General features: G+C 38.6%; 1 protein-coding gene across 3 annotated transcripts in view; it reads right to left on the minus strand.

The window, feature by feature from the left end:
* CEP120 (centrosomal protein 120) overlaps positions 1–14,168 on the minus strand; it is a 77,537-nt gene that overhangs the window by 52,191 nt on the left and 11,178 nt on the right. For all 3 annotated transcript variants that reach the window (XM_007188484.2, XM_007188483.3, XM_007188486.2), the window contains one exon: positions 6,788–6,936. In XM_007188484.2, the coding sequence (XP_007188546.2) occupies positions 6,788–6,936 (149 nt within the window). The remainder of the gene's footprint in view (positions 1–6,787; positions 6,937–14,168) is intronic.

Genomic DNA, 14,168 nt, shown 5'->3' on the forward strand with positions numbered 1-14,168 from the left:
CAATCCCCAGCCTGGGGGTCTGGAATCGGGAGGCAGAGCCCGCAAGTCATCTGGCATTGAAGGCTAGAGGGATTTGATCGCAGGAAATCCACAGGACCAGGGGATACAGAAACTCCTCTCTTGGACAGTGCACACTAGGTCTTGTGTGTACCAGGAACCAGGGGAAAGAGCAGTGACCTCATAAGAACCTGGGCCAGACCTAATTGCTGATATTGGAGGGTCTTGTAGAGGCAGGGGTTGGCTGTAGCTCACTACTGAGATAAAGACACTGGTGGTTGTATTTCTGGGGAGTACCCATTGGCATGAGCCCTCCCAGAAGCCAACATTTTCTCACCAAGACCTGGCCCCATCCAACAGCCTGTAGGCTCCAGTACTGGGATGCCTCAGGCCAAGCAACCAACACAGCCCCACCCATCAGCAGACAGGCTGCTTAAAGCCTTCCTGAGCCCACAACTTCCCAATAAACACACCCGTTGACATGGCCCTGCCCACCAGAGGGACAAGACCCGAGTCCACCCACCAGTGGGTAGGAACCAGTCCTTCCCACCAGGAAGCCTGCACAAGCCACTAAGACCAGCCTCATCCACCAGGGGGCAGAGAGCAGAAGCCATAAGAATTACAACCCTGCAGTCTGCAGAATGGAAACCGCAATCACAGAAAGACAGACAAAATGACATGACAGAGGAATATGTCCCAGACAAAGGAACAAGATAAAACCCCAAGAGAACAAGTAAGTGAAGTGGAGATAGGCAATCTACACGAAAAAGAATTGAGAGTAACGACAGGAAAGATGATCCAAGGTCTCGGAAAAAGAATGGAGCCACAGATGGAGAAGATGCAAAAAACGTTTAACGGAGAGCTAGAAGACCTGAAGAACTAACAGAGATGAACAATACAATAACTGAAAAGAAAAATACACTAGTAGGAATCAATAGCAGAATAAACAAGGCAGAAGAACAGATTAGTGACCTGGAAGAAAGAATGGTGAAAATCACAACCACAGAGCAGAATCAAGAAAAAAGAATGAAAAGACGTGAGGACACCCTCAGAGGCCTCTGGGACAACATTAAGAGCACCAACATTCGCAATGCAGTAAGTCCCTTACATATGAACTTTCAAGTTGCGAACTTTCAAAGATGCGAACATGCATCTGGTTCCACCAAGGAACCAGAACCTGTGCCATCAATGTCAGGCATGAGTGAAACTGCAGCTTACCCTCCGTCTCCTATTGCTGATAATCCTTCAGATTTACCATCTCCCACCTCCTCTCCCTCCTCCAGTCAGTAACTCTTCTTGCCTGTTCACTTGATGCCAGCCCCTGTATGCCAGCTGTTGTACTGTACTACCATACATTTCAAGGTACTATACTGTAAGATTAAAAATGTTTTCTTTTTTGTTTTTTATGTATTATTTGTGTGAAAAGTATTATAAACCTATTACAGTACAGTACTATACAGCTGATTGTGTTAGTTGGGTACCTAGGCTAACTTCGTTGGACTTACAAACAAATAGGACTTACAAATGCACTCTCAGAACAGAACTCATTCGTATGTAGGGGACTCACTGTATAGGGGTCCCAGAAAAAGAAAGAAAGGACATGAGAAAATATTTGAAGAGATAATAACTGAGAATTTCCCTAACATGGGAAAAGAAATAGTCACCCAAGTCCAGGATGTGCAGAGTCCCAGGCAGGACAAACCCAAGGAGGAACATGCAGAGACACGTTAATCAAACTGACAATAATTAAAGACAAAGAGAAAATATTAAAAGCAACAAAGAAAAGCAACAAATAACATACAAGGGAATCCCCATAAGGTTATCAGCTAATTTTTCAGCAGAAACTCTGCACGCCAGAAGGGAGTAAAACGGTATATTTCAAGTGATGAAAGGGCAAAACCTGCAACGAAGAATACTCTACCCAGTAAGGCTCTTGTTCAGATTTGATAGAGAAATCAAAAGCTTTACAGACATGCAAAAGCTAAGAGAATTCAGCACCACCAAACCAGCTTTACAACAAATCCTAAAGGAACTTCTCTAGGTAGAAAAGAAAAGGACACAACTAGAAACAAGAAAATTACAAATGGGAAGGCTCACCAGTAAAGGCAAACATAAAGTAAAGGTAGTAAATCATCCACACACAAATATGCTCAGAGGGGAACAGTAGGGAGTTTCCTTAAAAAACTAAAAATAGAGCAACCATACGATCCAGCAATCCCACTCCTGGGCATATATCCAGAGAAAACCATGGTTTGAAAGGATACATGCACCACAATGTTCACTGCAGTGCTGTTTACAATAGCCAAGGCATGGAAACAACCTAAATGTCCATCGACAGATGAATGGATAAAGAAGATGTGGTACACATATACAATGGAATATTACTCAGCCATTAAAAAAAATGAAACTGCCATTTGCAGCAAAATGGATGGACCTAGAGATTATCGTACTAAGTGAAGTAAGTCAGACAGAGAAATACAAATATCATATGGTATCACTTATATGCGGGGGGGGGGGGAAATGATACAAATGAACTTATTTACAAAACAGAAACAGATTTGCAGACATGGAAAATAAACTTATGGTTAGCAAAGGGGAAAGGTGGGCGGGAGGGATAAATTGGGAGTTTGGGATTGACATATACACAGTACTATATTTAAAACAGATAACCAACAAGGACCTGCTGTATAGCACAGGGAACTCTGCTCAATATTCTGTAGTAAAGTAAGTAGAATATATATATATGTATGTATAACTGAATCAGTTTTGCTGTACATCTGATACTAACACGACATTGTAAATCAACTATAGTCTAATACAAAATTAAAAAAAAAAAAAAAGGATGTCTTCCATACTAGGAGTGTTACTGCTCAAAGCTGGTAGTTTCCTGGCCACGTGACATGAAGACATGGGATGCTTGTCCCATAAAATGCAAAATACCTTCTAACAGACCTTTAATGTTCGCTAGCACATTGTTAAAAGTAACAAACTATAAGTAATTGACATGTTCTGCAACAGGAGATGGCTTAAATATATTATAGTTATCATACAATATGGCTCCTAAATAATGATATAGTGACATGAAAGTTATCTAAAATATTTTTAGGTCAAAAATACTTACAGGACAGTTTGTAAGTCTGTAAGTTTGTGAAAATAAAAGTACTAACCACTTACATTAAAACAACCCAGTACTGAGCACACAGTAAATAGTCAATAAAGTTATTTATTTTATATTAAATATATTTTAAATACAAAGCAAGTTATTACTTTAATCCTATACTTTAAAATGTATTTGTTTGATTAGATTTTAATCATGTGGATTTTAATCATGTAGATTTATATTTATTGAGAGCCAGCACCTATACACTTTTAGTTGTTGAGAGCACAAATTCTGGAGTAAGCCCCGACCCTCAACTTTGGTTCCACCAATGGCTTGCTATGAGACTTTAGACAAGTACTTAATCACTCTGAACCTCCATTTCTCTTAGGGTTCTTGGAAGGATTAAAAGAGATAATACATGTTCACTTCTACAAGTCTGCCTAGCACATAGTCAGCTATTATGTGAATGGGAAAATACCTGAGGAAAAGAATATACTGCCCTTATGGGTGATTATTTCTGAGGGGTTTAATTAAAAGAGACTTTCATTTTCTTTTACTTTCCTCCATAGTCAGAAAGCAATAAAAATTTTAAGAAAAAAAGATAGCCCTTTTATATTTCATAGCACATTTAATTCTAAGTAATTCCCACTAAGAGAAGAGATGCTTTTAAAAATCCTTTATCATCCTTGGATTTAGAAACAGGTTTTTTGCCCTAATTTCAATATTTAAAAAGGAAGCAAGATTATCACAATCCAGTATTCTTACTCTAATTTCATTCCTGCATTCTACTACTTTACAGTATCAATGTTCTAAGTCACTTATTTGCATCTGAAAGGTATGTTTGTTTATCGCTAGATGCTTTCTCACACTACCTTTGACTAGCTTGAGAAGAAAAAAACTAAACTGCTATTTTTTAAAATCCTTGGCTTGTCCATAAAGAGCGAAAAAAGCAAACAAGTAATACTAAGCAGTATCAAGGGATGAATAAATTATTGGGCTTAATTTTTTGTGTTTAAAAAAATTATTGTAAAATACACATAACATAAAATTTATCATTTTAACCATTAAAAACTGTACAGTTCAGTAAGTACATTCACAATGTCGTGCAACCATCACCACTACCTAGTTCCAGAACTTTTCCATCACCCCAAACAGAAACACCAGAACCACTGAGCAGCCACTCCCATTCCGCTCCCCCATAACTTCTCCCTCCCCTGGTGACCACAAATCTGCGTTTTGTCTCTATGGGTCTGCCTATCTGGATATTTTATATAAATGGACTCAAACAGTATGTGACCTTTTGTGTCTGGCTTATCTCACTCAGCATGTTTACAACATTCATCCTTGTTGTAGCATGAATCAGTACTTCATTTCTTTTATAGTTAAATAATACTCCAGAGAGTGTGTGTGTGTGTGTGTGTGTGTGTGTGTATTCATTTATTTATTTTGTTAATCTATTCATCCATAGATGGACATCTGGGTTATTTCTGTGATATTCTGGGATATTGTAAATAGTGCTGCTATGAACATTTACGTACAAGTTTTTATTTGAATACCTTGTTTTCAATTCTTTTGATATATACCCAGTAGTGAAATTGCTGGGTTCTATGGTAATTCTGTTTAATCTTTTGAGGAACCTACTTGGCTTAATTTTTATCAGAGATAGCAAATAGCTTGCCAGACATCAATCTGTTTTTTTATTTTTAACTAAACTGAGTGACTTTTCCTAAAAAGTTATTTTGTATTACCAAGAACTGTATTAGTTTTAGTTGTGGATTCAGTAGGTCAATTACCCACAAGCTTTCACTATATAAATATAGGTTCACACATACAAACTACATGTTAAGCACATTAGTTTTATCTCATTCCTCATGCATACCCACAAGGCTGGTACTACTGCCACCATACAACTGAGAAAATTCAAGCCTGAGAAAGGTTAAGTAGGTTGCCTAAGTTAAAGAAGCCAGTTAAGTAGTGAGAATTAGATTCCAACTCAAATTGATCTTACTGCAAAACCCCTTCAGAGGCAAGAGAGCAAAATATGGGAACAAGAGAATGTGGAGAGTGACCATATGGCCAGAAATTCCTAGGATATTTACTAGCTAAAAAACTTTCTCAAAACTTGGTTTCCTCATCTCAAGAGTGAAAAATAATAATCCCCTAAAGTTGTGCTAGGATTAAATACAACATTAGCAAAGTAGTGAATACATATCTATTTCACAAAACATAACACAAGTAAAATTATGCCTTCCTAGGGAGTTGAAAAAATATTTTTAAAAATGAAGTAGCAATTTAAAATACTTTGCAAGTATTTAATAGCACAGTAAAAACACAGTAGACTCAAGATCTAACGTGTGTTCTGATGTGGTTAATGAACAGACAGTGGACATCTAGCTTTCCCCCCAACCAGCATGGCATATTAAGCCGGGGCAATCCACAAGCAGAGCTTTATGAAAAGAGGAAAAAAAGGAAATTGATGGAGAGAGACAAAATCACATATATATATAGTGTCAATGAGAAAATGACTACCAAATTGGGAGAGAAAGAGTAAAGCTCAAAGAATACGTATATATAAAAAGTACTTTTTGTAGTGGGCATGAATTCAGTGTGACAGAGCTAAACACATTTCCTGAGAAAAATCTTTTACCTGATAGATCTTACTAAGATTTAGTGTGGTCACTAACTCATATTTCACTTATGAATGTGGATTATCTGGGAAATGTATACCTCTAAGAAAGTGAATAGTCTGATAAAAATTTTAAAGTCATAAGCCATATTCTCTATATTTTAAAGTATTAATTTATTTCAGGTGCTATAGATCAACATAATGTCAAAAAAACTGGACTCGATCCTGAAAAGGACAATGAAATAACAGCTACTTTTGTGTTGAGCCATTGCTGGGAGGAAGCAATCGGCCACAGGCCCTGAGCATCCCTGCACATTCTTGCTGAGTGTAACAAGAATGCAAGACCCTGACCACTCTTACCCAGGCCATCTCCCAGCACTGTTTATGCAGCTCATAACTTTGATAAAGTAACGTGTCTTCCCAGACAAAGACCTAGACTACTTACAGTAAAAGTCGTACATTCCCTAAGTTCTGTGTTCCCCAGCTGTGACCCGCTGCCAGTGAGTGTGGAGCAACCACCTGGGCCCCTCTATGTCACCTCCATGGGACTTGGGATGGGGGAACTGAAAGAAATATGCTGATATTCATGTTGCTTGCTGTGCTGAGAATAATACGCTCCTTTCTCTCTGACCCAAGAATCTTCTGTCTTCTGGCAGCGTTTAGGCTAATTTGTTAGTGTGTAAATAAGGTAAAATCTAATCCCAGACCTGACAGCTATTAAGGTCTGACTGAGACGATGTTCCCGACGTTGTATATTTCTCCAAAAAGTAAAGTATTTAACACTTAGAAAAAAATCATTTCATAACAGTCTTTACAATGTCACACAATACAATGTGAAACAATGCTTATTTATGGTCTTTTTCTAAATTCTAAGAGATTTAATTTATTCTCTTACTTCCAAGATCCCAATTTATTCTTTTCCTAAAACAAAAATGCTTTCTGATATGAAAGAAAACATTTTTCTAAATTATTTTTGTAAGTCTACTTGCAAGGCTTTTTAATACCTAAAAGACAGATTTTAAAAATAAAATGTTTTCAAGTTCTTCATGAATCACTCATCTCACCTGCTCCAACTGGGTGGCGAATGCTATGGTCACGGACATCACGAAGAAGTCAGTACAATACTCTGCTGGTCCGATCTGATGATAGCCTCCCTCCTCATTCAGCACCGCCACAATGTCCTTTGCGTCAAGTCCAGACAGGCTGGCGGGTACTTTATGGAAAAAAAACACAATTAAACTACATTGTAGTTTGCCATAAACCATTATAAGATTTTGAAAGCTGGTTATGCTTTTTAATTTACTTGGCAGTTTTCACAGATACAGTTAATATCTCAGCAAGGTTTCCTTTGATTTCAATTTAATAAACCACGTAGAAAAGGTATCACAGGTTGCCTGAAGGAAGTGAATCTAAACTGCGAACTGAAAAATAAGCAAAACTTGGCTAAAAAGAGCAAGGTGACTAGACAGAGAATGAGGAAGTGGAAAACGGTGTTCTAGGCAGAAGAAACAATATATACAAAGACTCAGAAGCAAGAGAAAGCATGTGGTTAGAGAACTGAAATAGATGTGGCATGCTGGATCATAGAGTGAGGACTCAGGTACAGAAAGTGGGGAGAGGCCATAACATAAAGAGCCTCCTTGAACGCCATGCTGAAACATTTGGATAGTTTTCTAAGAATAAAAGAAAACAATAAAACAATTTTGAGAAGAGAACAGATATAATCAAATAGGCTTCGTTATGAAGAGACTGGAGAGGGACAAGGGTTTTTCAAAACTGATTAAGGAAAAAAACAAAACTACACAAAACTAAAATAATAGACAATATTCAGTGTCAGGGAGATTGCCAGCAGGTTGGCACTCTCCATGTTGGTAGGTACAGACTAGTACAACCTTTTGGAGGGTAATATATCAGGGCTTATCAAAATTTTATATATGCATACCCTGTAAACCAGCAATCCTCGACTCCTTCAGGAGTTAAGCCAAAAGAAATGTGCTTACAGTAGCACTGGCTAAAAATAGTTTAATGGTTAAGAGTATAGACACTACATTCACATAGACCAAAGTTCCAACCCTAGTTCTGTCATTCAGTAGTTTGCATGGGGAAATTATAAGATCTCCTTTAGTCTCCATTTTTCCTTCTGCAAAGCTTTTACAGTGTTGTTGAGAAGATCAAATTGGATAACAAAAGCACTTAGCACAGTACCTGACAATTAAGTACTTTAATAAAGGTAGCCATTAAATAGTAAGGTCAGCAGAGCTTAAGAGGTCAAAATACTAACTATGACAGGTCTCGCATTATCAGAAAGGGAGAACACTAGGATAAATCTTGTGGTGTAGGATTAAAAGGATTGAACGTGTCAATGTGAATATATGTTGTTCAGTATATATATGGGCAAATCAATATATAAAGTATGTATGTATATATACGTGTTTTTGTGTATATATATCCATGTGTCTGCATATACATGTGCGTATGTATACATACATGGGAACAACACCCTAACAGCACAGCTAGCAGCTGGATCTTGACTTGTAAATATCATTCTTTTCTAAAAAGAAGCAGGGCTCTTTAAAGTAATGGCTGAATCCAGGGCTGAGATAGGAAAAGTATAAGATGAACCTGGACCATCTTCTTGTATCAGGAAAAAAAAAAAAAAAAAAGCTCAAAGGGACTTCCCTGGTGGTCCAGTGGTTAAGAATCCGCCTTCCAATGCAGGGAACGCGGGTTGGATCTCTGATCAGGGAACTAAGATCCCACATGCGGCAGGGCAACTAAACCTGCACACCACAGCTACTGAGTCCGCGCACTCTACAGCCCGCGCACCACAACTAGAGAGCCCATGTGCTGCAACTACTGAGCCTGCGCACTCTAGAGCCCACACCACTACTAGAGAGAAGCCCGCGAGCCGCAACGAAGAGCCTGCGTGCCACAACAAAAAATCCTGCATGCCACAATGAAGATCCCACGTGCTGCAACTAAGACACAACACAGCCAAATAAATAAATAAATAAATAAACATTTTTTAAAAAAAAGCTCAAAGGATTATCGAGATAGTAAAAAGGAAACAGAAGAAGCTTGAAGGGGTTCTCAATGCTCAAATTTGGGACAAATAATGACAGTTAAAGATTATAACCCGCTAAATAAAGAGAAAACTGTCAAGTCCATACTTAGACAATACAAATAAGTGATTAAATTGAAGGTATAATGAAGAATAAATATTTTTCTAATTTTCTAATTCTTCCCCACAAAATATTTATTAATTACAAAAGAAAACAAAAGTAAGTTTATAGTTGAGAACACAGACACACACCACCATAATCAAGTAATCAAGTGAACATAATCAGTAATGAGACTAAATGAAAATAGTGCACCACCTGATAAGATGCAATGAGAACAGAGCATCTTAATAGGCCTGCCAAAGATGCATAACCAAAATCTAGTATCAGACAAGCCCAAACAGTACAGGGGACACAGCCTCACCAAGACTGAAACCTAATCACAATACTATAGAATGCTTCCCCTCCCCCTTACCACTATATTACTAAAAGTCTATTTTCCTTTACCCAGTATATCATGTCCATCTTTCAATAAAAAATTACAAGGCACACTAAAAGGCAAAAATACCACAAAACTCCATAATCTATGCTTCCATCTTAGGAAAATAGAAAAAGAGGAGCAAATGAAATCCAAAGTAAGCAGAAGAAGAGAAATAATAAAAACTAGAGCAAAAATCAATGACATTGAAAACAGGAAATCAATGGAGAAAAAATTTAACAAAATCAAAAGCTGGTTCTTTGAAAAGATCAATAAAATCAATAAGCATCTATCCAGCCTAAGAAAATAAAGAAGACACAAATTACTATTAACAGAAATGAAAAAGGGGACATCACTACAGATTCCCATGGACATTAAAAGTTTAATAAAGGAATGCTATGAACAACTCTTATGCCCACAAGTTTGATAACCTAGATGAAATGGACAATTCCTTTCAAAAACACAATCTGCTAAAACACACACAAGAAGAAAACAATCTGAATAGGCCTATATCACTTAATGAAATTGAATCAATAACTTCAGAGAACAGAAAGCACCAGATCCAGATGGATTCACTGGTGAATTCTACCTAACATTCAAGGAAGAAATTATTACCAATGCTCTACAATTTTTTTTTCCCACAAGACAGAAGCAGAGGGAATACTTCCTAACTCATTACATGAGACTAGCATTATCCTAATATGAAATCCAAGCAAAGACATTACAAGAGAAGAAAACAACAGACCAATATCTCATAAACACAGATGTAAAAATCCTCAACAAAGTATTAGCCAATAAAATCAACACAATGTGTAAAAAGGACTATACACCACAACCAAATGGATTTATTCAAGGTACACAAGACTGGTTCAACATTCAAAAAGCCATTAATGTAATCCATCACGTCAACAGGCTAAAGAAGAAAAACCACATGATTGTATCAATACATGCAGAAAAAGCATTTGACAAAATCCAACACTCATTCATGATAAAACACTCTGCAAACTAGAAATAGAGAGTAACCTCCTCACCTGATAAAGAACATCTACAAAAAATCTACAGCTAACATCATACTTAATGGTGAGAAGCTTTCCCACTAAGATCAGGAGTACGGCAAGGATGTCCCCTTTCACCACTGCTTTTCAATAGCACACTGTAAGTCCTAGCTAATGCAGGAACACAAGAAAAGAAACAAAGTCATGCAGATTGGGAAGAAAGACACAAAACTGTCTTTGTTTGCAAGTAACTGTAGAATGACCATCTATGGAAAGACCGAAAACAAAAACAAACCAAAAAAAACCTACTACTGGAACTAATAATAAGCAATTATAACAAGGCTGCAGGAGACAAGGTTAATATGCAAAAGCCAATCGCTTCACTACAGACCAATAATAAACAAGTGGCATTTGAAATTTAAAATACCATTTACAGAAAATTAACCACTACGGAGACAAGATGGCAGAGTAGGGGATGTAAGCTCACCTCTTCCCAAGAAAACACCAAAATCACAGCTAACTGATGAACAACCATCAACAAAAACAATGCTGGAACCTACCAAGAACGATATCCTACATCCAAAGACAGAGAAGCCACAAAGACAGGGTAGGAGGGGCGCAAATTCAGTAAAATCAAATCCAATTCCCATTGGGTGGGCGACCCACGAACTGGAAAATAATTATATCACAGAGGTTCTCCCACAGGAGTGAAAGTTCTGAGCCCCATGTCAGGCTCCCTGGCCTGGAGGTCTGGCGTGGGAAGGAGGAGCCCCCAGAGCAAACTGGCTTTGAAGGCCTGTGGGGTTTGATCGCAGGAAATCCACAGGACCGGAAGAAACAGAAACTCCACTCTTGGAGGGTGCACACAAGGTCTCATGAACACCATGACCCAGGTGAAAAAGCAGTGATCTCATAGGAGCCTGGGCCAGACCTACCTGCTGGTATCGGAGGGTCTCCGGGAAAGGCAGGGGGCAGCTGTGGCTCACTGCAGGGACAGAGACATTGGTGGCAGTACTTCTGGGGAGTACTCATTGGCATGAGCCGTCCTGGAGGCTGCAATTTTCTCCCCAAGATCTGGGCCCACCCAACAGCCTGTAGGCTCCAATGCTGGGACACCTGAGGCCAAACAACCAACAGGGCAGGAACACAGCCCCACCCATCAGCAGACAGGCTGAGTCTTTCTGAGCCCACAGCTTCCCGCTAAACAAATCCCTTGACACAGCCCTGCCCACCAGAGGGTCAAGACCCAGGTCCACCCTCTAGTGGGCAGGAAACAGTCACTCCCACCAGGAAGCCTGCACAAGCCTCTTAGTTGGGCCTCATCCACCAGTGGGCAGAAAGCAGAAGCAAGAACTACAACCCCGCAGTCTGTGCAACAGAAACCGCAATCACAGAAAGTTAGACAAAATGAGATGCCAGAGGGGTATGTCCCAGACGAAAGAACATGATAAAACCCCAGAAGAACTACTAAGTGAAGTGGAGATATGCAATCTACATGAAGAAGAACTCAGAGTAATGATAGTAAAGATGATCCAAGATCTCAAAAAAGAATGAAGGCAGAGACTGAACAAGCAAACAGAGATGAACGATACAAGAACTGAAACAAAAAATACACTAGAAGGAATCAATAGCAAAATAAATGAGGCAGAAGAATGGATAAGTGAGATGGAAGACAGATGGTGGATATATTGCTGCAGAACAGAATAAAGGGAAAAAAATGGAAAGATATGAGGACATTCTAAGAGACCCGTGGGACAACATTAAAGGCAACAACATTCTCATTACATGGGGTCTCAGAAGGAGAAGAGAGAGAGAAAGGGCCCAAGAAAATATCTGAAGAGATCATAGCTGAAAACTTCCCTAACATGGGAAAGGAAACACTCAAATCCAGGAAGCGCAGAGAGTCCCAGGCAGGATAAACCCACGGAGGAACACAGGCCAATATCACGGATGAACACAGATGCAAAAATTCTCAACAAAAAACTAGCAAACCAAATCCAACAATATATTAAAAGGATCATACACCACGATCAAGTGGGATTTACCCCAGGGATGCAAGGATTCTTCAATATCTGCAAATCAATCAGTGTGATACACCACATTAACAAACTAAAGAATAAAAACCATATGATCATCTCAAGAGATGCAGAAAAAGCTTTTCACAAAATTCAATACCCATTTATGATTAAAAACTCTCCAGAAAGTGGGCACAGAAAGAAGTTACCTCAACATAATAAGGGCCATATATGACAAACCCACAGCTAACACCATTCACAATCGTGAACAGCTGAAATCATTCCACCTCACCACTTTTTTTTTTTTTAATTTATTTATTTATTTTTATATTTATTTTTGGCTGTGTTGGGTCTTCGTTTCTGTGTGAGGGCTTTCTCTAGTTGCGGCGAGTGGGGGCCACTCTTCATCGCGTTGCGCGGGCCTCTCACTGTCGCGGCCTCTCTTGTTGCGGAGCACAGGCTCCTGACGCGCAGGCTCAGTAGCTGTGGCTCACGGGCCTAGTTGCTCCGCGGCATGTGGGATCTTCCCAGACCAGGGCTCGAACCCATGTGCCCTGCATTGGCAGGCAGATTCTCAACCACTGCGCCACCAGGGAAGCCCCGCCTCACCACTTTTATTCAACATAGTTTTGGAAGTCCTAGCCACGGCAATCAGAGAAGAAAAAGAAATAAAAGGAATCTAACTTGGAAGAGAAGAAGTAAAACTGTCACTGTTTGCAGATGACATGATACTATACATAGAACATCCTAAAGATGCTACCAGAAAACTACTGGAGCTCAACAATGAATTAGGTAAAGTTGCAGGATACAAAATTAATATACAGAAATCTCTTGCATTTCTATACACTAACAATGAAAGATCAGAAAGAGAAATTAAGGAAACAATCCAATTTACCATCACATCAACAAGAATAAAATACCTAGGAATAAACCTACCTAAGAAGACAAAGATCTGTACTCTGAAAACTATAAGACGCTGATGAAACAAATCAAAGATGTCACAAACAGATGGAAATATATACGATATTCTTGAATTGGAAGAATCAATATTGTCAAAATGACTATACTACCCAAGGCAATCTACAGATTTAATGCAATACCTATCAAATTACCAATGGCATTTTTTGCAGATCTAGAACAAAAAATTTTAAAATTTGTATGGAGACACAAAAGATCCCGAAGAGCCAAAGCAATCCTGAGAAAGAAAAACAGAGCTGGAGGAATCAGGCTTCCCAACTTCAGACTACAGTACAAAGCTACAGTAATCAAAACAGTATGGTACTGGCGCAAAAACAGAAATACAGATCAATGGAACAGGATAGAAAGCCCAGAAATAAACCCATGCACCTATGGTCAATTAATCTTTGACAAAAGAGACAAGAATATATAATGGAGAAAAGACAGTCTCTTCAACAAGTGGTGCTGGGAAAACTGGACAGCTACATATAAAAGACTGAAATTAGAACATTCTCTAACACCATACACAAAAATAACTCAAAATGGATTAAAGACCTAAATGTAAGACCGGATACTATAAATCTGTTAGAGGAAATCATAGGAAAAACACTCTTTGACATAAATCGCAGGAATATCTTTTTCAATCTGTCTCCTAGAGTAATGGAAATAAAACCAAAAATAAACCAATGGAGTAAAACTAGAGCAACCATATGATCCAGCAATCCGACTCCTGGGCATATATCTGGAGAAAACCGTAACTTGAAAAGACACATGTACCCCAATGTTCACTGCAGCACTATTTACAATAACCAGGACATGGAAGCAATCTAAATGTCCATCCACAGATGAATGGATAAAAAAGATGTGGTACATATATACAATGGAATACTACTCAGTCATTAAAAAGAATGAAATAATGCCATTTGCAGCAATATGGATGG

Source organism: Balaenoptera acutorostrata, chromosome 2, assembly GCF_949987535.1.
Source record: "Balaenoptera acutorostrata chromosome 2, mBalAcu1.1, whole genome shotgun sequence".
In the NCBI taxonomy this organism is placed as follows: domain Eukaryota; kingdom Metazoa; phylum Chordata; class Mammalia; order Artiodactyla; family Balaenopteridae; genus Balaenoptera; species Balaenoptera acutorostrata.